Source organism: Pezoporus wallicus, unplaced genomic scaffold, assembly GCF_028554395.1.
Source record: "Pezoporus wallicus isolate ANWC-B61680 ecotype Strahan unplaced genomic scaffold, APGP_CSIRO_Pwel_v1 contig_8119, whole genome shotgun sequence".
In the NCBI taxonomy this organism is placed as follows: Eukaryota; Metazoa; Chordata; class Aves; order Psittaciformes; family Psittacidae; genus Pezoporus; species Pezoporus wallicus.
In genome coordinates this window covers 8,326-29,932 of record NW_026638720.1, presented here as the reverse complement: position 1 = coordinate 29,932, position 21,607 = coordinate 8,326, and the positions used below count along the sequence as shown (strand labels likewise).

The 21,607-nt window shown below is 35.6% G+C and overlaps 1 protein-coding gene across 1 annotated transcript in view; it reads left to right on the top strand.

The window, feature by feature from the left end:
* LOC130600642 (lysine-specific demethylase 4C-like) overlaps positions 1–20,511 on the top strand; it is a gene marked incomplete at its 3' end in the record, with an annotated part of 188,239 nt that extends 167,728 nt beyond the window's left edge. The window contains exons 11-12 of the mRNA XM_057412125.1: positions 14,388–14,573; positions 20,296–20,511. Of these exons, the coding sequence (XP_057268108.1) occupies positions 14,388–14,573; positions 20,296–20,511 (402 nt within the window). The remainder of the gene's footprint in view (positions 1–14,387; positions 14,574–20,295) is intronic.
* Positions 20,512–21,607: the final 1,096 nt, after the last annotated feature.

The following is a 21,607-nucleotide window of genomic DNA, read 5'->3' as shown; positions in this document are numbered from 1 at the left end:
GTTTCTGCATCCTAGCTGTTTATTTCAGCTTCTTTCTTCTGCTAGAAACAGTTCTGTAAAAAGTTAAACCCCAATTTTTTTTTTTTAGTGTGATTTACTAATGTGGCCCTCCTCACTGTTGAAGCTGCTATTTGTAATGAGGTTATAAATGAACGGTGAAACATCCTTACGGAGATTTATGTCTACCCCATCAGTGTGGCACGGAGAAGTACGAGTTACGCCACCTACTTGCTTGACTGATCTCCATGAATTCCCAGGAATCAGACAGGTTCTCTTCACTTTTGCTTCCAGTGATTTTTTTTTCTTTCTGTGAGACACAGGTGCTCAGCGTTGCCTCCTCTGTGATCTCAGGCTATGGCAAGCTGTGTTGGAAAGGGACAGGATGCTGTCCTAAGGATGCTGAGGCAAGTATAGTGTATGGGAAGAGTTGTACTATGTGTGCCCCCACCAGTCAGAAATCGCAGGGGTTTATTAGTCTTAGTGTAGCAAAGACCTGTGCAAATAAGTATATTAATGATTCACAGCTACCCAGAAAGGCTGGATAGCACGAGTGCCTCCATATTACTGTGTTAGCTGTGCTGTACTATGGGACTTCAGAGATTCCAGTACGCGTGTCATTCTTTTCTGTGGTGCTGAGCCACTATGCCAAGGTTTAAAGCCAGCCATCAGCTAAGTTACACAGCTGCTCACTCACCCTCCTTTTCCCCCCACGCCATTCAGGTGGGATGGAGAGGAGAACTGGAAAAATGTAAAACCTGTGGGTTGAGATAAGAACTGTTTAATAACAAAATACAGTGATAATAGAAATAATACCAACAATAACAATACTGATGATAATAATAGGGAATGACAACAACAGCAGAAGAGAAATGTGAAACACCAGTGATGCACAACACCATCGCTCACCACCCACCGATACCCAGCCCAACCCGAGCAGTGATCTGGGCCTTCTGGGTAACTCTCCCCAGTTTATATACTGCGCATGACATGCTGTGGTATGGAATACCCCTTTGGCTAGTTTGGGTCAGGTATCCTGTCTCTGCTTCCTGTGCCCCTCCTCACTGGCAGAACATAAGAGATGAAAAGTCCTTGACTGGGGCAAGTGCTGCTTGGCAACAACTGAAACATCAGACTGTTATCAGTATGTTCTCATGCTGAAGCCAAAACACAGCACTGCACCAGCTACCAGGAAGAAAATTAACTCTACCCCAGCTGAAACCAGGACATACTATGTTGTGTATTGCAAACGGACAATCTATGAGGTGGGGGAATCTTTTGTGAGCTGCCTCAGTTCCTGCATAGGCATTTAGAAATTGTTAGAGATCACACATAGTTCTACTGGGTAATTAAAAGGTTATTTAGGAGGTAAAGCAACTAAATTGTGCTTTGAAATGTTATACGTGTATGTTTGAATAATTTGGCAAGATGCTTAGGCATATGAATGACATGTTCAAATCAGAAGTTCAAGTCAGATTATAGTTTAATAAATGGCTTAATTGAATTCTGGAAAAGTTTTGAAAAATCTTTTCTATGATAGAGAAGTTTTCAAAATTTTGCCCATTACTTGGCAGTGCTATATTAGCAAACTGTTGTTATATTTTTGTCTGGAAATATCAGCTATGGCCTTTTGTATGACATGTCTTTAGATTGAGAGTTGTAACTCTTTCCTTCACCTGACTTTTATAATGTATTATGCCATTAAGACACAATGAAGCATCTTTTAGTGGTCCATTAGCACAAGAGTTAGATGCACTGTGTGGAGAGAAAGAATATTTTCCAGAACTCTAACTAGTTAAAAAAAAGTTCTGAAAATTGGTATCAGAAGTCAAACTGTATGCTCGGTGTTCTTCCTGTTCTGTGACTTTTTAAATATTCATTTTTCTACATACTGTTGCTGATACAGCGTTTGGTAGGGACCTGTCGTGGTTTAAACCCTTTTAAAACCTTAAAAAAACTGCCTCTAAAATTAAATCAGCAGTTAGCAGTTTATTTTCCTGTGAATAGAATCCCGCGTTAAAAAAACAGTTTGTGATGACAAAACAAAACAAGCAAAAGAAAAAAACCCAGACAAAAAGAAACTCTCAAAATTACAACATGGAAAACTGTACGTATGGTCCCACAGGCCAAGGTATTGTAATTTCATGAAGTTCTGTTTACAGTGAGAGATGATTTGGGGGAAAAATATGCTGCCAGATGGCAGAGATGCTGAAAATTATATTTTAAATTGGAACAAAATAGTTTTCATGCAGAATGGGTCCACTTAGACCAAATAGATGGGTCAGTCTACATACTGGATGGGTAAAATAGACTTAAAAAATCTGGGTTTGCAATATGTTTTTATTGGACTGGGCATTACGGCAAAAGAGAGTACAGCTTGCCCTTCAATAGCAGTCCTTGCTAAGTACTAACACTAAACAAATCAATGACATGTCCATCAAGGATGTGAAGCATTTCCCAGAGCGGGAAATTAGAAAATGAAAAATGTCAAAGATAAAGACGTGAGGAAAAATCCAACTAAGCCTAATCACTTTGCCTGAAAAGCTGGGTAAAGAGAAAGACATTCTGAGTAAATGAAAAATATAAAAATTAAACATATATATTTCCATATGGAGCAAAATTTAAGTTCTAGGTGTAAAAAAATAAATCAAATATTCATAGGTGGTAGTTCTGTTGAAATTAAGTAAGACACGCATTTCCTTTTATACAGATTCTCTTTGAACTGCATTGTTCCACTTTTCCATTTGCTTTCAGAATAATATCTTACATTCCAATATGTAAATAGGATCCAAAGCCTCTCTATGTGTGGAATTAGAAGTGATACTGCAAAGACAATCAGTAGTTACAGTCCTTTGTAATATTTGCTTATTGTTCTGATGTAAAAAAAAAATCTGTGTTGTTGTGCAGATTTTCATACTCTGTGGTTTGTGCAAGATTCCCATGTGAGCTTCTTGTGGAAGTTTATTGTGTACATCTCAGCTATATTTGGTCCTCATATGTTTCATCTAGTACTAAGCTGCTTTTCTAGGGGTAACCGTTGAATGATCTAAGTTCAAAACAGGAGGAGGAAACCTGTATCTGTTTAAGTTTGTCAGAATCATATTCTTAAGAGTCATTCAAATCTCAGGATCAAAATTAGTCTGACTTGCAGTACATTATTGTGTCCTTTGAGCCATCTCCCTTGCTATGTCCTGGGCTCCAATAATATCCATGGCAGTAAGACACTCTGCATTAACTAAATACTTAATCTGTTGTATTCTTCATCTTGGAAGTTTATGGCATAATTTCTGAGGTATGAGAGGAGAATTATGCCTAATGTTTGAAAAATATCTGAGTCCTTAAGACAAAACAGTTTAAATCTGCATGTGTTTATTGCAGTAATAAGAATTAGTGTTTATTTTCTGAGAACTATGTAGAGTCAAAACCAGTTAAAACATCTGCTAGTTTAGCTAGCATTTAGTGCATGTATTCTAATAAACAAAATATGCACTGTGTGTGAGCTATAGCTTAACTTGTAATAATTTATATAAAAAGGTGCTGTCTTGCCCTTTTCCAACCTTTCCTCTCCTTTCTCTCCCTTTTCTCTTTCCACTTTTCTGCATTCTCACCTTTTCCTACTTTTACCCTCTTTTCCCATTCTCCTTCTTTTCTTCCCCTTTATTACCCACTCTTACCTCTGCCTTTTCCCCCTTCTACCCTTCCCCCATCTCTTTCTTTCTCTCCCTCTGCTGTTTTCTATAAACATGAAAAATTCTCAGTCTCTTCCCATGTCTGAGCAAGATAAATGAACTAATTTAAAATATTTTCCATGGCTCATCTGTCCACCCCACAAGCTGTCAATGAGCTTGGATTGGAAGCTTTCATGCCAATAGTCCACAGTGAGCAGTTGTATTATTTTGAAATAAGAATGTTGTTTCCATGGCAAACTTGGAATGCTTTGCAACTGTGCTGATATCCACATACTTTTGGGTTTATGCAAGAAAGATGATACTTCATGAGATTTTTTTTAAGCAAAAGGTCATTTGCTTACCTGCCCAAGATAAAGTCATCATAGTATTCTTTCATATTTGTATCTTTTGAGAGAAAGCAACAGGGAAAAAATTAAAAATGGAGAAAAAACCAGCTCATTTTAAACACACTGTAATTTCAGTTTTTGCTTCTGCGTTTTTTCCAGCAACCAAGTGTATCAATAGCCAATATGTTTCAATTTAGAGAGAGCAGTGGGTCTGTAAATTTTTGTCATGGGTAAGTACTCCAAGACGCTGCTCACAATCTTTTTGAGTGGCATCAGATTATTCCAAATATTTACTTAGTAAAGTTAATACAGGACTTTGAAATGAGGGAAACATTCAGAAATAATGTACTGGTTTTGAGATACTATAAATTGATACATTTTAGATTGTATAGGTTTTAAAACTTTTTATACTTAATACATTTTAATATGTCTTACAGAATATCATAACTTTTCTGTACTTTTTCATCACTTTTGCCTGTTAAAATCCACTATTTTCTGGTTGGGCATAATGTTAACATCAGCTCTGCTGAAAAATAGAGTTTGTCTTTTGGCTGAAAGCTTCAGAAGTAATCTTTTCTTTGTAAGCTATGCATTCCCCCAGGTTTTCCAGAACTGAAAAAAAAAACCAACTTTCTGTGATGCAGAACATGTTTAAATTCTGTATTTCTTGATTCCTTCCTCAAATTAAAAAAAAAAAAAAAAAAAAATAAAAAATAAACAATTTCAAAACAAACAAACAAAAGCTATGGCCCTTTACCATGGAACAGTCCTTTATCTCGTTTAGACTTGTTCAGTTTTTCATATGCTCATTAGCACCTGGAAATAGCATGACTCACATTTGCTCAATTTACTGTAGAGGTGCCATGTAGTTCTTGGCCAGTGGCATAACCACACTGCAAGTTTTTATTTGTTCTTCTTTTCTAATAGTGTATTCTGTACACAATAGCTTCCTTTCAACGGAGAACAACTTGACAAGCAGCTGTGTCCTCATTTAGTGTACAGCACAGTATTTTCTTTCCCACAGGCAAAGTGCATTCACCTACATAATTGGCCATGACCCCTTCTTACCCAGAGGACATTATACTGAAGTCCATTCCCATTTTCTAGTCTTTTAAAACACAAAGCAGCACATTACTGTCATGCTAGTAGGTAGATGAAATTTTGATATGTGTGCTAGTATTGTCATCAGAGGTTTATGTCTGAGCTTGACAAGATTCTTGTTTCTAAACATTCGAACATGCATGTCCTAAATGTTATATGATTGTTGCTTTAGTAATTTTGTTTTTCTTTGTGTGTGTATATGGAAATACCCATTTAGTTTATTGGTATCACTTTACCGATTAGCAATTCTAAGAAGGTTTCGGAGAATTCTCAGTTTTTTAGATAAAAGATGGTGTTACCTTTATTTTGATAAAGACTGTCTTAGCATTTTTTCATTTCAGTAAATCGCTTTGTCGATATTGCTAAGAATATAATCCTTTCAATGTTGCATCTCCATGTTCTAATTTTAATTGCTCTCTTATTAAAATGTTAAATTCTGGGTGTGTGTTTGGATGTATCCATATGAAGTAGTATAAAACAATTATTATAAAATAAATAATATAAATAATATAGAAGCAGTGATCATCTCTGTGCTAAGCATAAATAATGGTGTTAGTTTTTCAGAGCAGTGTTTTGCATTAAATGACAACTCATGAAGCAGTGAAGCCGGAAGGGGCCATACAGTCTTAAAGTTCTCTAATTATTGTTTGATAAGGACTTTTCTGAGTTACAAAGTTCTGGATGACTTCTCTAGCTACACTGTGTAGTAATGCTCTGGTTTTGTTTGGGATCTGTCTCTTTTGAATTCTCAATAATATAAAGTCTGCCACTGGAATTTATCTTGGTTAGATTTGGTGAAAAGAACCTGAGGATCGTGGTCTAGAAGTTAAACATGAATCAGCAGCATACCCTTGCAGCAAAGAGGGCCAGCTGTATGCCGGCCTTTATTTGTAAAGCGTAGCTGGCCAGCTCAGGAAATTGATCCACTCTTCCCTTTTATCTGGTATTTGTAAGACTGCACCTGATCTCCCTATTATTGACATACAGGAGCAAGTCCGGTAAAAGCACACTGAGATAGTCAAGGCTGGAGCACAGGAGGTATATGGAGAGACTGAAGAAACTGGGTCTGTTCAGCCTAGGGAAGAGACACCTTTTTTGCAGAGATTTTACTGCAATTTATAACTAGGTAATCAGAGGATAAAGGAAAGATGGAAACACGTGATTTCTGAAAGGTGCATGGTGATAACTTGAGAGGTAAAGAACACAAACCAGAACTTGGTAAATTCCAGTGTGGTCTAAAGAAAGGGTTTTCTTACCATGAAAGCTGGTGGTTTGAAATTTGAACAGGTGCCCAGCAAAGTTGAGGGATCTTTGTCCTTGGAGATACTAAAAACTCAGCTGGACAGGCCTTGTACACCTGATTTAGGTCTGCTTTGGCAAGGTGTTGAACTGCAGACCTCTGTAGGTCTCCTTCACCCTGTTATTCTTTGACTCTCTGGAAGTAGTTTATATCTCATTTTGCATCATTTTTTTTTGTCTCTTGGATTGAGAAATAATGTGTTTATGACTGGATAACTGGAGTGCAGAAAAGAATCTGAAGATGGCTGTTGCTTTTGATTTCCAGTAATGAATCATCTGGGAAGAGTGCAGTTACAATATAATACTGGGGCTCCTAGCCATCATATTTCATGGAGGCTGCAGCACTGGGGCAGTGAGTTGATGCCTCATCACATTTTCAGCCTCAATAACCTTTCACAGCTTGTCAGGTGTTTAGCCTTTGTCTAGATGGCAAATCTGTTCAAACTGGACTAAGCAAATCTAAAGCAAAGTCTTAATAAAAATGCTTTCTTCTTGGATAACAAAGAAACAGAGAATCCTTCCAAATCTCCCATATTTATCTTCCCGGAGTTTTCCTCTTCTAGTACCAGCATTGAGCATTTCTTCTTAATTTTAGCTTGCCTGAAAGGTGCACTGAATATAGGCATGAAGCTTGTGTAAAATTACACTTTTTAATGCTGTGTATTAAATTGTTTGTATCATAGAACAGCTTGGGTTGGAAGAGACCTCAGAGGTCATATAGTTTTAACACCCTGCCATGAGCAGAGACACCTTCCATTGAAGGTGGAAAGTCCTGTCCAACCTGGCCTTGAACACTTCCACAGCTTCTCTGGGCAACCTAATATACAAGCCAAAAGGTGAAAATTATGAGGGGATGTGTTAGTAGTGACAATAGATAATGGTCCATGGTGAAACACACAAAAATAGAACAGTACTGTTTGGCACAGGTTGTGGGAACATAACCTTGAAAATAGGGGAGTTAACACTGCTGTTAGCAAAAAAGAGTCCCATACCAGTTGCAAGACACATGAGATAATGGTCTGTTGTGGCTCCTCCCTGAAAATTCCCTAAAAGTCCCACAGTCCACTTCAGAAATCCTGGAACAGAGACCAGTTTGTACTAACTGTGCAGTCATAGCAAATAACCATAACTGGCCACTCCTTCCGATGTAGGCTGGACCCCTGTGTTGGAATGAGTATGCCCTTTCACTAGTGTAAAAGCCAGAGCCTCGTGCAATGTGGTTGTTTTTTTATCCAGTGTGACTCGCCTCTCTCTCTCAACCTGGCATCCTTGAACTCAGGAGCAGAGGGAAAAGAAACAAAACCAAAACCAAAGGAAGGCGTGTAACATTTCAGACCTACAGAGGAAGAGACACAATCTGGCAAAGGAATTTGTTTTGTTCTGTAATAAAAACACAGTTGAAAAAGTATATATGAATACATAAAAACTAGAGTTAAGCTAAAATAGTGACTCTCCTTATAAAATGAAGTTTCACAGTCACATTAATATTTTAGAAAAGAGGTAGATATAACTTAGAGTGAGAATGACTAAATTCTCAAAGTGTCACCTGCTGTGTATGAATCTGAAAGGGAGGTAATGTGTTGTATATAGTTGGTAACTTTGTGTTAGCAGCATATTCATCACATATATATATAGTGATTCTTCTTTTTAAAGGAGATGTTGGTGATTGAGTATTTTCCTTTTAGTATTTATAAATAATAGACTTTGAAGAGATAGTGGAGATATGTGTGTATGGCACTTTCATCAGTAGATGTCTAGAGTAGGATTAGAGACCTCTCAAGTACTTTCTGCATATCTCCAATACTAAAGGTACTGCTCTAGTCTGGAAGAAGAGTAGGGACTTAACTGCAGTACTTGGCTTGAAGTCTAATTACAAATACTGAGTCTTCAAGAATACCGAAAATAAATACACAACAGTCTACTTCCATAGATTTCGCATAGTTGTAGGTATCGTGGTGGTGAATACCACTGTGCCGCAATTGCTGGAGCTCTAACAAGTTCTTTTTCTTTGTTTTGCTCACCACACTCACCTTTTACTAGTTAAGGAGATTATGTAGTACATCACAGGAACATAAACCTTTTCAGAAACTTTCTAAAATAAGAACTTCTTCACAAAGTGTTTTGTCTTCTTTGATTATTTTTCTTTCCCTTTTAACTTACAGTGTGAGGACTTTTCATTACAGTCACACAGTCTGTGCTTCAGAAGAGCCAAGTTGTTTTTTGGTTGGGGTTTCTTTTTCTTTTATTTTTGAACTCTACACTGTGTGTATGTCCTTCCTTTCATATGAATTAAACTATTGGTACCTTTAAAATAGTAGATGTATACTGCAGTTGTTCATAATTTTGGCAAATCCTGATAATGTTTTATTTTATCTTAAAATTGTGTATTTGAACAATATGTATATTTGGTGATGATTTTGGTGATGTTTCAAGATCTTTTCATATTTAATTAAAAATTAAACAACATGACATACAAGTTCACTCATTGAAAGGAGACCCAAAACTACATTATTTCAGGGTTGATAGAAAATAAGATACTTTTTCTAGTAGCTGCTGATGCATTAAGTGTTATGTTTACTTCTCTGCTGGAATATATCACTAACAGAATTTCACCTACATCACCTACAGACAGACATAAAGGTGTCTGCCATCTTTAATTTGCTGTAGCCCCATGTCTGCTATAGGCAGACTTACTGAGTAGTAGAAAATTACAAATAATTTTCTACAGGCATTGTCTTTTTTTTTTTTTCCTCTGAGGTACTGGTCATTATGTTTGAAATACTAGAGGAATGCAAAATAGTCTCTTTGTACATTATCTAACAATATTCTGAGTTAATTTTATATAATTTATTTAAACACGCTGAACAAAGAAGTGGACTAGATGATTCAATAAACTTTTTTCTTCACATGTTCTGATTCTAAGTTCTTTCAATTTAATAGCTGAACTACTCAGATTGGTTTAGTTTAATCAGGAATAAAAGGAAACATATAATGAAAAAAAGTAATGAGCTTGTTTCCATAGAAACACACTATGCTCCCTGCCAAAATTAAGTGCTGACTTTGTATTCTGAAAGATGGTTGTGCAGACAACATGTGCTCACTGATCTGCAGATAATGTGTCAAATGTCTTCATAGTATGCATCTTCTGATTGCGTTGTGCATCATTAACAAATCTTTGTGCCAGTACTTTACCTTCAACTCCTGCAGTATGACTCAACTATAATCTTTTCTCACTTCTAATCCATGTTATAGCTTTGGACTGGAGATAGAAAAGATTAGTTTCATTGTGCATTTTGTACTGTATGTCTGAAGTTATAACAGTTGGTAAGCTGGTGAAGCTCCTTCTGTCAATATTCTCTGTAAAATATTTGTTCTGTTAAAATCTGCAAGTATTTTACTACTCGTTACAGTAGGACCAATGTTCCATATCTAGTCTTTGATCATACACAACAGCAGTATTGCTTGTCTGATGATATAAATTCTGAAGCAAAGCAGATATACTACAAAATGCAGAGGCTCTAAGGCAGATCTTATTGGGGAAAAAAAAAATACCCATGATTTTTCATTAGTTTCCTAAACTTTACAATGGTGTCTTTGTGTTAGTGTATATTTCTGATGATACCTTGAGGGTCAGAAATGCCAAATATATAATAGAGGGTGAGACTATACAATTCAGTTAATGACTAGTTAATAACTATCTGCAGCAGCAGAAGAGCTCTTGTGGGTTGATTTTTAGTGGTATTTGGAATTTAATAATTTTCAGAGGCTCCCTAGAAATAGTTTCTTTTTGCAAAATTTATTGCCTTACTGTAGTGAGTTTCTTCACATAAGTCATTCTTCTTGACAAGGCATAGAAATATTTTTGAGAGAATTCATTACTCCAGATAATTTCCTAAAATCCAGTCCCAGATTTCTACTACAATCTCACTTGTGTTTATTTTCTTAAATCCTTGCATCAGAAAGCAGTGGTAGTGTGTTTAATTCATGATCCTGTTAAGCACTGGAATTTTGTTTTGTAAATGTTACTTTTTTAAGGGAAGCAGCACCAAGTTATATAAGGATTCATAAAAATAATTATGAAAGCTGTCAATGGTCTTTCTTCTGCAAAATACTGGTATCCAGTTTTTTCAGGCTTGTTCTTTAAAATCCATTCTGTTTATGTATTTGCAACTTATTAATATTAAAGAGCTATTCCATGATCATGAAAGTCCATTTGCAGCATAATATTCTTTACTTTAGGGGTGAAAAGAGGTCATTTCATCATCTAGAAAATTGCAGTACATTGTTCTGTCCTATATTCTTAATCTCCAGTTATATAAACAATTCTATTTATTCTCAATTTTGCATCTGAATATCTCTGCTTAAGATTGATACTCAGCTACATCCCCCATTGTCTCTGCTTTTCACTACTATCTAGCAAGTGGTAAGTCAAAATGACATTCTTCCTAGCTATCTAGGATGTTGAATTTGCTTTAGTTGTTAGGAACAGCTGTAGTTTCAGGCTACTGAAAAACTATCAGTTGGGCATTGAAGTAGCGTGACTGTGTATTAGTAAGTATGCCAAGCTTTCAAATTTCACAAGTAGCAAGTAACATACCTAAATATGAGGCTCACCCAGACAGAGCGTTGTTTAGATTCTGCCCACTGCAGGAATGAGTCAAGATTGGTTCCTTTTGTCAGACTTCAGGGAAGAGTAGGAAGGAGAGTGAATCCTCTGTCTTCACAACTGATGATTCCCTTTCTTCACTCATCGTATTGGTGCCTTTTTCCTGTGATCACTTTCAGTGTTTTGCATTTGGTTTGGGTTTTGTTATTGTTGTTGTTTTTTCTTTTTTTACTTTTTTTTTTCCTCCACATTTGTCAGGATACCATGATAAAAATCATGGAATCATAGAATAGTTTGGGTTGGAAGGCACCTTCAAAGGTCATCGAGTCCAGCTCCCTGCAATGGGCAAAGACATCTTCAACTAGATGAGATTGCTCAGAACCACATCCAGCCTGGCCTTGAATGTTGGATCCACCACAACCTGTGCCAGTGTTTTACCACTCTCATTGCAAAGATTTCTTCCTCATGTCCAGCCTGAATCTTCTCTCTTTTCATTTAAAACCATTACCCCTTGTCGTATTGCAACAGGCCCTGCTAAAAAATCTCTCATCATCTTCCTTATAGGCCCTTTAAAATATTAATAATATTAATTGGTTATTAATTAATAGTAATTCTATGTTAACATTATTAACATTGAAAAAAATGGTGAAAAATGGTAATTTAAATTTGTATACTGTAAAGCCCCAAATGAGAGTTTGAGAATTACATCATTAGTTAAAAGCTAGGGAGGGGAAGGAAAGAAATGCCAGTATGGGTCAGACAGTTTGTTACTTACAGCTAATATACAGCTTGGTATGCAGCTCTGCTAAGGTTCCAAAAGTCTATGCAAAGTAAATTTTTATAGTTTGCTGGGTTTATATTCTATCTTTTCTGATATTCTGATTTTATTAATCAAACATGGTAGGTTAACTACTGTTTGACTTACATTTTCAAAGATGAAGGAGCTTTTTCTCATATCTCTGAATGGGAGCCATGCTGTCTGATACACTTATGCAAGCTTGGAAGTTACTTGTACATGTTTTATTTGTGCATGTATGTACTTTTCAAAATTAATGCCTAAATCTGAGAAGCATGCTAAAGCTGAGGTTCATCTTCATCAGCTCCTTCACTGTCATACTTCTACAAAGGACAAAGCATCTTACAAGTAATAGGAAACCTGTTTCACTATTTGTCAACCTTGATTCTTTTCGTGCATTTTAAAGAAGGCTGATTTTCAGGATTTTTCTGGTATTCCACAAGCTCAGAGAGAAATAGGATTTATTTCTCCCCTCCCCCCCCCCCCCCCCCCCCCCCCGTATCTACAATAATATTCACGTTTTTAATCTTTTTCATACCTAAAGAGTGTACGAGTATAGCACAAAAGATTAATGTGTGTTTGGAGTTAACTGATGGAACAGCTACTTTCCTTGTATTTGGCAGTGAGATGGATTCATCTTATGGTTAAAACACGGAAAGTATTTTCACTTTCTTCATGGGACTTGAAGTCTGCATTCACATAATTACATATGGCCAATCAGCATTCCTTTTATACCAGAGTAAATCTGAAGTAATTTAACTTTTCATCAGTGTTACAGTTATTTTGCACCAGCACAGAAATGAGTATGGGCAACAGTAATTTGACAGCTTTTTTTTAAAAATAAAAATATTATTTTTTCAGTACTTTCAAGCTGCAACTCTGGAAAGTACTGAAGAATGACTATTCGTACAATATAGCAGTTTGTCTAATAAGTTCTTATTAAGTAAACCTATGCAGAAGAGAACAGAGAAGTTGGTCTCTTTTACAGAAAGGGATGAAGTTTTGCTCTAACTTCCGTGGATTTGGCCATCCCATTTAATGTGTTACATTTTCAGTTTTCCTGACAGCACTTCCAGCTTCCCTTCAAGCATCTCTCACTGTCCTCATGCTGCTTTTATTTTTCTCTGCTTTTCCACTTCTGGAAGGTGATAAGCCTTAAAATATTAAAATAGAAGAATAACTGTACATATATATATAGTTCTAAGTGTGTCTTTTTCTGAACCATTACTCATTTAATGTAATGGTTTAGATTTCTGCATCTTCCAAGATTTTATGATACCTTAGTCAGATGCTGAAGAAACAGCTGCATTGTAATATTTGCATGTTTGCTGCCTTGCGCAAGTGCAGCCCATAATTTAAGGGGATCAAAATTTCCTGCTGTAGCATGCTTCCTCCAGTTAATTTAGCTGCAGTTTACTTTTTTAATACTTTACCCCATTTACTTTGTTTAATACTTTGCCCCATTCTTTCTTCTTTTGTTGAGTGGGCTGGTGAATTTTTGTGTAAGCATTCAAAAAGAGCTGTGTATTTGCATGAACTCAGTGTCTAGACATTACACACAATAGTTTTCAATTTTGTTTTCTTCCTGAAATTCCTATTTTACTTGGTTCTGAATGTATGTATTTTGACTTACCTGAAAATGGCTTAATACACGTGAATATAAATAAGTGTCAGAAATATTTCTTTAGATGGCAAAATTATCTTCTTACTAGTCTTTCAGATCTGATGTTACATCAGATTGGGCTGAATTCTGGTCCTTTTAGTGAATGATAGGTAAAATTTTTAACCAAGTTCCAGATGCCAGATGCTGCTCTTTTTTCTACTTCTGCAAAGCCACGCAGGCTATTAGCTTTCAGAGTGTGGGTATGAAAGCAGAGTTTTTCATGTTCACAATGATGTGCGAACTAGAATTCAGCATGACTGATGAGCTTGACAGGACTAGCACTTACAAAAAACATTGTTTCAGTCACAAACTGAGTATTAGAAGTCATTGAAACTATCTTAGTGCTGAATTATACAGTAAAATTCCTGTAGATTTTCTTCAGATTATGGAAATTAATGGAAAATAGAACAGAATTCTCTGGTAAGTTGGTAGGAAGAATTTGATATCAGTTAATTTGAAATACTTTGGATTATTAAACATATAGTAAAAATAAATAAAAACTACACTTGGTACATTCCTAGTATAGACAGGCAAGAGGGTGCTTAAAAAAATCAGTGATTAGCAAATTTAGAACAAATGGAAGTAATAACTACTTCAGCAGTATGTTTTCAAATTATTAAAGTCACTGTTACATTTCATTAAATAAAATGTCTTTATTTTCAAATAGCTGAATTTTATGATTTTCAGTAACTGTTACATTTTTGTTAGCCATGAGGAACGTTCCTGTATGTGATACAAGACATTTGTTACAAAGCTACCTTGTAATTCATAAATATTGTTTCTTTTGTCATGCGTATTGCATAAGATGTAATTATTGAAGCATAAATAACATTTCAGTCCTTGAGATACTTGCAGAAGTCACCAGACTTGGTGTAGTATGATAAATACTCTGTTTATTTTGTTTCTACAGAAATGTAACTTGTGCAGACAAAGAATTAAGAAAACCTCTGGTGCCTGCATTCAGTGCTCACATGGACACTGTCCAGCCTCCTTTCATGTTACCTGTGCCCATGCTGCAGGAGTGCTGATGGAACCTGATGACTGGCCATATGTTGTCTATATCACATGTTTCAGGCACAAGATCAACCAAAATGTGGTAATGAATTTGTTTCCTTGTTTGTTAAAAAATGGAATTGCTGAATTAAAGTATGTTTCCATAGAACATGGAAGAAGGGATCCATGTGACCTATTATAATATCTCCATCTATCATATTTCCATGCATAACAAACCATTACACCTTGAAGGTTTTTCCTTCTGCTGTTACCTGGGAGAAGTGGTACTTAATATGCCTAACACATTTTTGCAAACACAACCAGGATCTAGTTTTACCTAGTTTTGACAGTGAACAGTGAAACAGTTTTGTTTAAAACTGAAACAGCCCTATTTTTACTTGTTTAAATAGTAAAACTGTTTTCTCTATGTTGTGGCCACTTCCTTAGCCCCTTAAGTTTTCCACCTTCCTCCAATATATGTCCCTTGATACTGGAGTCCCCTTAGGCTGTTAAACAATGTTCATGATTTTCTTCACTTTAGTCTCTTTTATGCTAAATGGTAAATGTGCTGAAGATTTGGATTTTTTTCTTCTATGTTGATACAGCACTTAATGTAGTGGTATATCTCTCCTAGAGAGACTTTTTTTTTTTTCCTGGCATTTTTGTATTCATATTAATAGAAAAACCTACAAAATGCTAATGAAAAGCAGTAGGTTATTTAAATTCAGAATTTCAGTCTGAAATAAATTCATACTTTCAATCTAATGTAAAACTACAGACTTTTTTAGTGTACATTTTAACTGGAATAGAAAAGTAGCCGTTATTTTGAATGGTAAGAAACAAAACACATAGCTGAAAAAAACCACATTAGTAATACAGTAACATGGAATCCAATAAAATCCTCTTACTGGCTTTCTTCATTTATATGAAGTAGCGTCAAAGACAAAAACACCAGCCACTAACTGGGGAGAAAAAGGACTTTGTGTGGCTACTGTTTTAGAGGTTTTGTGAAGGAAGTTCAAAGTAGCTTGATTGAGACGAGACTAGCACATACTTCCCCAAAACTCAGCGCCAACCTTTTTGAAAATTTGTGGTATCAGCATTTTCATATGGCTCAAATAAAAATCGTATTTGGAGAAGAGAAAGAAAAAACATGCTTTTTGTATTCCTCATTGAGCCAAAAATTTGAAAGATCAGGTATTTTGTTAAAGAATCTTTTTCTGGGATATTCTTATCTTCTGGGACATGTGAGATTGCCCTGTGTTTGCATATGCTTGGTTTTATACTTTGTCTTTTGGATAATTAATCTAATCATATCTTTAAGCCTTTGGAAGTTTTTTCACCATTGGTTTTCTTGTTATGCTTTTCTCTTCTATTAGCTATTTCTTCATGCAGAAATTACATTGCACTTCACCATTAGGCATAGCAATATATCTTACTTGTAATGAACTTTTTTAGTTTCTGTTTTAACTTCCTTGCTTGAAAGCAGAACAGGGGAATTGTGCAGTCTGAAATATTTTTGTACCCTTACAAATTTTTACAGGAATCAGATTTTCTTGTCAGCAAAAAGAAAAAAAAGATCTTCTGTTTTTTTATCAGTTGAAAGCATTGTACATAAAGCAAGGACACTTACTTCACCTCATTTCAAGGAAGCAAAATTAAATTATCTGGTTTTCCACTAATATAGCCTCTAGATATTGGGCCTAAATGCTCAGTGAATACCTGTAATTGCTGTGTTCTTCAAGTTTAAAATAAAATCTAACAACCCGAAACTGAACAGCCAAAGGATGGATCCTGCGGACTAGGAAAAATTACAACATATATCTATAGTGGTATTTGTAATATGTAAATCAATGAGGATGCTCAATAAAAAAGGTACAGATAAATGTGTATTGTTACTACTATTAGAACCATAGAATAGTTAGGGTTGGAAAGATCATCTAGTTCCAGCCTCACTGCTGTGGGCAGGGACACCTTCCAGGGCCTTAAAACACTTTTAGGTATGGGGCATCCACAGCTTCTCTGGGCAACCTGTTTCAGTGTCTCACCACCCTCATTGCGAAGAACTTCTTCCTAATGTCCAATCTAAATCAACCTTCAGTTTAAAGCCATTACCCCTTGTCCTGTCATTACTCTCTCTTATGAGTGTATCGCTTTACATCAGGCAAGAGCTTACTACAATGATGACGTGGAGTACGCATCCAGATTATTTAGGGCTGTCATCTCAAGCAAATTGTGTTCAAATTACTCAGCAGTATACTTTTACAAGTGTATTGCTGAAAATATTTTTCACTTGGGATCAGATTCTGTATTGTCTTTTGGAGTTTTTCCTAAACTATCTTTTTAATTTCAACCATGGAAAACACTGGCTAAAAATATCAACAAAAAGGCAATCAAAAGGGAAAGCATGATCCTTGCATCTGTATAGTGCTGCCAAAGGGAGTAAATGTACAAATACCAAGAACTGGACCTTTTAGATGTTGATACTGCTTTTCAAAAATAGGTTCTTTACAGGTCCGTGGACTCAAAACTGAGCATGACTCTTGTATTTGCTGAAGGCACAGCTTTAGAAATAACATAAAAATCTGCTAGCAGAATAGGTATTTTGTACAGAATGTTTTTGATTATTCCTGTCATGGCCTATGTTACTTTGTTATGTAAACTGGAGTGTCAATATGCAAAGAAAGCTCTGTGATTTACTACTTCTAGGCAGTAGGTTGTTTTGGTTTTTTTTTCATTTTTTCTCTTTGACTGTGCTTGTCTCTGGGCATGAAATACATCCCTCACACCTTTTTTGTTATCAAACTGCAAGAATACTTGGAAATACGGTTGAGAATAGGTGCTGCAGATGGATATGTTTTGATTAAAAGAACTCTGTTGTACACAAGGAAATAAGAAAAAAGAAGAAAAAGAAGTTATATGAATTTATACTGACAGGAAAGAAAAATCCCCATAGGATCCATACAGGATTAGCAAAGGCAGCACTGAGGGTCAGAGAAAGCCAGCTGGAGGCAAACATGCACTCAGGTGATGTGCCATTTGGAAAGTGTGATCAGAAAAGGCCACCTAGGTAGCCCCAGTTACATGCATTTTGGAGACTGTCTTTAGAAGAGGCAAAGATAGTTGCAAAAACCTGCTGTATAGGAGTTGCAGAAACCCACTGTTGCTGCCTTTTGAGCTATTTCAAATTATCTTCTTCTGTTATTGGCCATTTCTTAGCACTGTCGCACAGGGAACAAAGGGATGCTTTCAAATGAAATCTGCACACTTTTTCTGCTGAACACCTGAGTAATGGAGTGAATGTCATTGTTTGCCACTGTCTGCTAAATACTGCCCATCTCTTAACATTTCAGTGAGACTAAGGCATGCCTTAGGAAGGACATATTACCCCAAAATCATGAGCCAATATAGTTTTGAATTCTCATGCATAATTTCTATGACAAAATTGGAGTTCTGAGAAGTAAGCTTAAAATGATGATGAGAGTTATGTTCCTTTATAAAGTAGGTTTCAGAATTTTGAGGATCCTCCATTAAAAACTCTAGTGAGAGAAAGTCGCTATATATTTAGATATACATCAGATACCTATTTCATGATGGTTATTACTATTTCATATACTGTAGTTTGTAGGATATATTTTAGGCAGTATTCAAGGCCAGTTTGGGTGGATTCTTGAGTGAGGTGGTTTAGTGTGTGGTGTCCCTGACCATGGCAAGGGGGTTGGAACTAGATGATCATAAGGTCCTTTCCAACCCTAACTATTCTATGGCTATATGATTCCGTATATTTTATTTAACAAGATTTTTGTGTCCTGTCATACAGAAAATGAAGGAGAAAGATTGTCCTTCTTATCTGATTGGGTTTTGCACACAGAAGGGGAGGTTAGCTATTTTTCTTTGTATCTTGTTGTTTTCATTTCTGCCATTATACTACTTCATCTTTGGCTTCCTCTACTGTTAAAAGAAAATCATGCTTTTTAAACCACAGCTTTCTCAACAAGCTTGTAACTACCAGACCTGTTTCTTTAATCTGATAGACTCCCTTACATAACAACTGTCCTTACTGATCAAAAATTACATTCTTAACATCAATAAATTCTTCAGATTTTCTGGCATGAAATGTTTTCTTGGACATGAAATCAGTTACAGAGTCTGCTTTTCAATATTTTTGTGAGAAATAAATCAAGAGTCCTACTGAGATAACAGAAATAATCTTCTCCTTGAACTAGGTTGCATTTCTGTTGTTTATTTTTTGTTCTAATGAGCAATGGCACTTCTTCTCTGAAAATTTTGTCATTAAGCCGGTATTATCTCTTAAAATATATTTTGCCTTCCACCATCTCTTCAGAGTTCCATCTTCCGGTTTTAAAAACATTTAAACCTTGTAATAGAGCTAATTCTCCTTCATTTTCTGTAATATATATATTTTTTTCTTTATTATCTCATATAGGTAAATCAGGTAATGCTCTCCAGTTTTCTTCTTATCCCTCCTTCCCTTTCCACCCAAATAACTGAATAGACTGAAGTAAATAATGGAAAGCTAAATTAACATATATATTTATATATGTTTCAAAATTGTGTAAAAAGTTATGTACTCCTATGATAATACCAGTAAAGCGTTACTTACATAGTTAATTATATTACTCAGTCTAACTATAGACAAGTGAAAAGAGGAAGAAACAATTTTGTTGTACATGTAAATGGTTAAATAATTTCTGAGCATGCTCAGAACATTATTTCTATCTAAATTTGAAGATGTTTTAGGAACATCACTGGGTTTTACTATCTGAGGTGACCTCAACTAAATCCTTCAAATGCATATGTCAGGTAGACCTCTGACACACAGAGATTTAGCGCACTGCCTCCAGAAACAGTACAGAATATTTATACTTTGCCCTTAGTTTGAGAGAGCAAAGAGGTTTAAAAACTCTAAATCCCAGAAACTGGTCAAAGAAGGATGTATGGTAGTGACTACAGACTCGACAAAACCACAAGTGTTCAAGTTTAGGGTGTTTTTTTCTGTGCCCCAGAAGCATTGACATTACTATTAATGCTTGGAATCTTAACAGAAGCTGTCATTGTTTCTCCCTTTGATATTAATGCTAAAAATTATACAACTAGCAGTTTCCAGCTTTTCACAGATGCTTTTTAAGATCACTGTATCGATTGAAGAATTCACTGCCTGTTAAAGTCTGAGTAATTACTTTAGCATATGTAGTAAAGTATTTCATGCTGTTCATATATAAAATAAATATAAATTTAGAAATCTATAAATGTTTAATTTTTTTATTAATTATATTCATTTATTCTAAATTTAAAAAAAAATGCTTAATATATGCTAGTGTAGTTGACCCTGTTAGTAGCATTAAAAGTTCAACAGATCAGATCTCACCAAAGCCACAATAACTCACTTTTCAGGAAACAAATGGACGTATGTGAGGTAATGAGTAGACCACCAGGATCATAAGAAAGAAGTGCCTTCCTTGTGTTACTAGGATGAGAAGCTCTTGATGTTATTTTTTCTGGTGAAGAAGCCTGCTTTTTAAGTCCCTTGGGGGTACGTTAGCTGGGAGCTGAGATTTAACACTCATCAGCTGCAAAAATATTTTTGAGTGCTGTGATTTGCTATTCTTCAAATGCCATTTCTTTTCTCATAAAATGGAGAAACTCCTATGTAAAACAAATTTGTGTGATCACAATTGGAAGGAACAATTTTGCATTTGAAGTTTTTACATTGAGTAGTGTTATGAATTCTGTTTTGACACTGATAAATTTCAGATGATATTTAAAAATCACTTTTTCTTTTAAATTCTTCCCTTTTTTTCAAGAGAGCTAAAGCATGTGAGAAAGGCATTAGAGTTGGGCAGACAGTCATCACGAAACACAGGAATACAAGATACTATAGTTGCAGAGTCATAAGAGTGACATCTCAACTTTTCTATGAAGTGATGTTTGATGATGGCTCTTTCAGTCTGGATACTTTTCCTGAAGACATTGTAGTAAGTATTTTTGTCAGATACCTGTTCTTTTGTTGCTGGTGTGGAGTTTTTTGTGTTGTTGTTCTTGGGGGTTTTGTTTTGTCTTTTTTTTTTTTTAGTTTGGTTTGTTTGATTGTTTGTTTTTAATGTTTGTTTTTTTTTTTTTAAAGTAGAGAGTTGGAATTTCTTTTGACCTTGAAGAGATAATGCCCTAATATGCAGTTCATGTTTGTTACTTTAGCTGCTGAGAGTGATTATTTTCTAATGGGCTTCTTGGTTGTTCTAATCAGTCTTTGCCATTTTACCAAATGAATAAAAAATAATCTTAGAAAATCTTTTAATTAAATAAGGAATATGTATTTAATAAAGGATATGAGAGAGGGAATTCCTTATATCCTTCTCTGTCTCTCAGAGATAATTTGTAAAAATTGCTTGCAGAGTAGAAAAGTCCTGCTGCAATGGGAAGAATAACTCTCAAGAATCTAACAACTTGTTTACACCTTCTGATATTTAGTTTGTAAGATTACATTATTAATGATAAAAATCATCAGGGAGACAAATATGTAGTTTATTGCATATCTAAAAAGTATTTGAGATTTTGATTTCCCTTATGCGCTTACATAAACTACCATGTTTCTCAGAACTGTTAAAGGACCATGTGCACTTAGCACATAAGAAGAAAATTCCCAGACAACTGGGGAAAGATTCTGTTTCCCTTCACATTTGCAATGAATATATTGGATGTTAACCTTCCTTGTGTTCATCAGGTGCCGCTTGACTTCTTCCTCACAATAACTCTAATCCTTGTTTACTTCCTGATCCTCTGAGTCTTTCTGCTGAATTGATATTTTTTTCTGCACCTCGTACAAAAGATCTCTAAAGTTAAAGCATTCAGTGGACACTGGTAGTCAAAAGTGGTGTTTGTTGCAAACCACTTTTCACTTAGTCCCATGACCTTGTACTGTATGTTGTGGGGAAGAGCCTTGTATTTGCAGCAGTGAGGAAGGATATACGCTTTTGTCGTGGTTTAAACTCAGCCAGTAACTAAGTCCCATGCAGCTGCTTGCAGACCTTTCTCTTCCCCTCTCCCTGGGTGAGATGGGGAGGAGAATCAAAGGTATGCAAACCCCATGCATTGAGATAAGAGCAGTTTAATAACTAA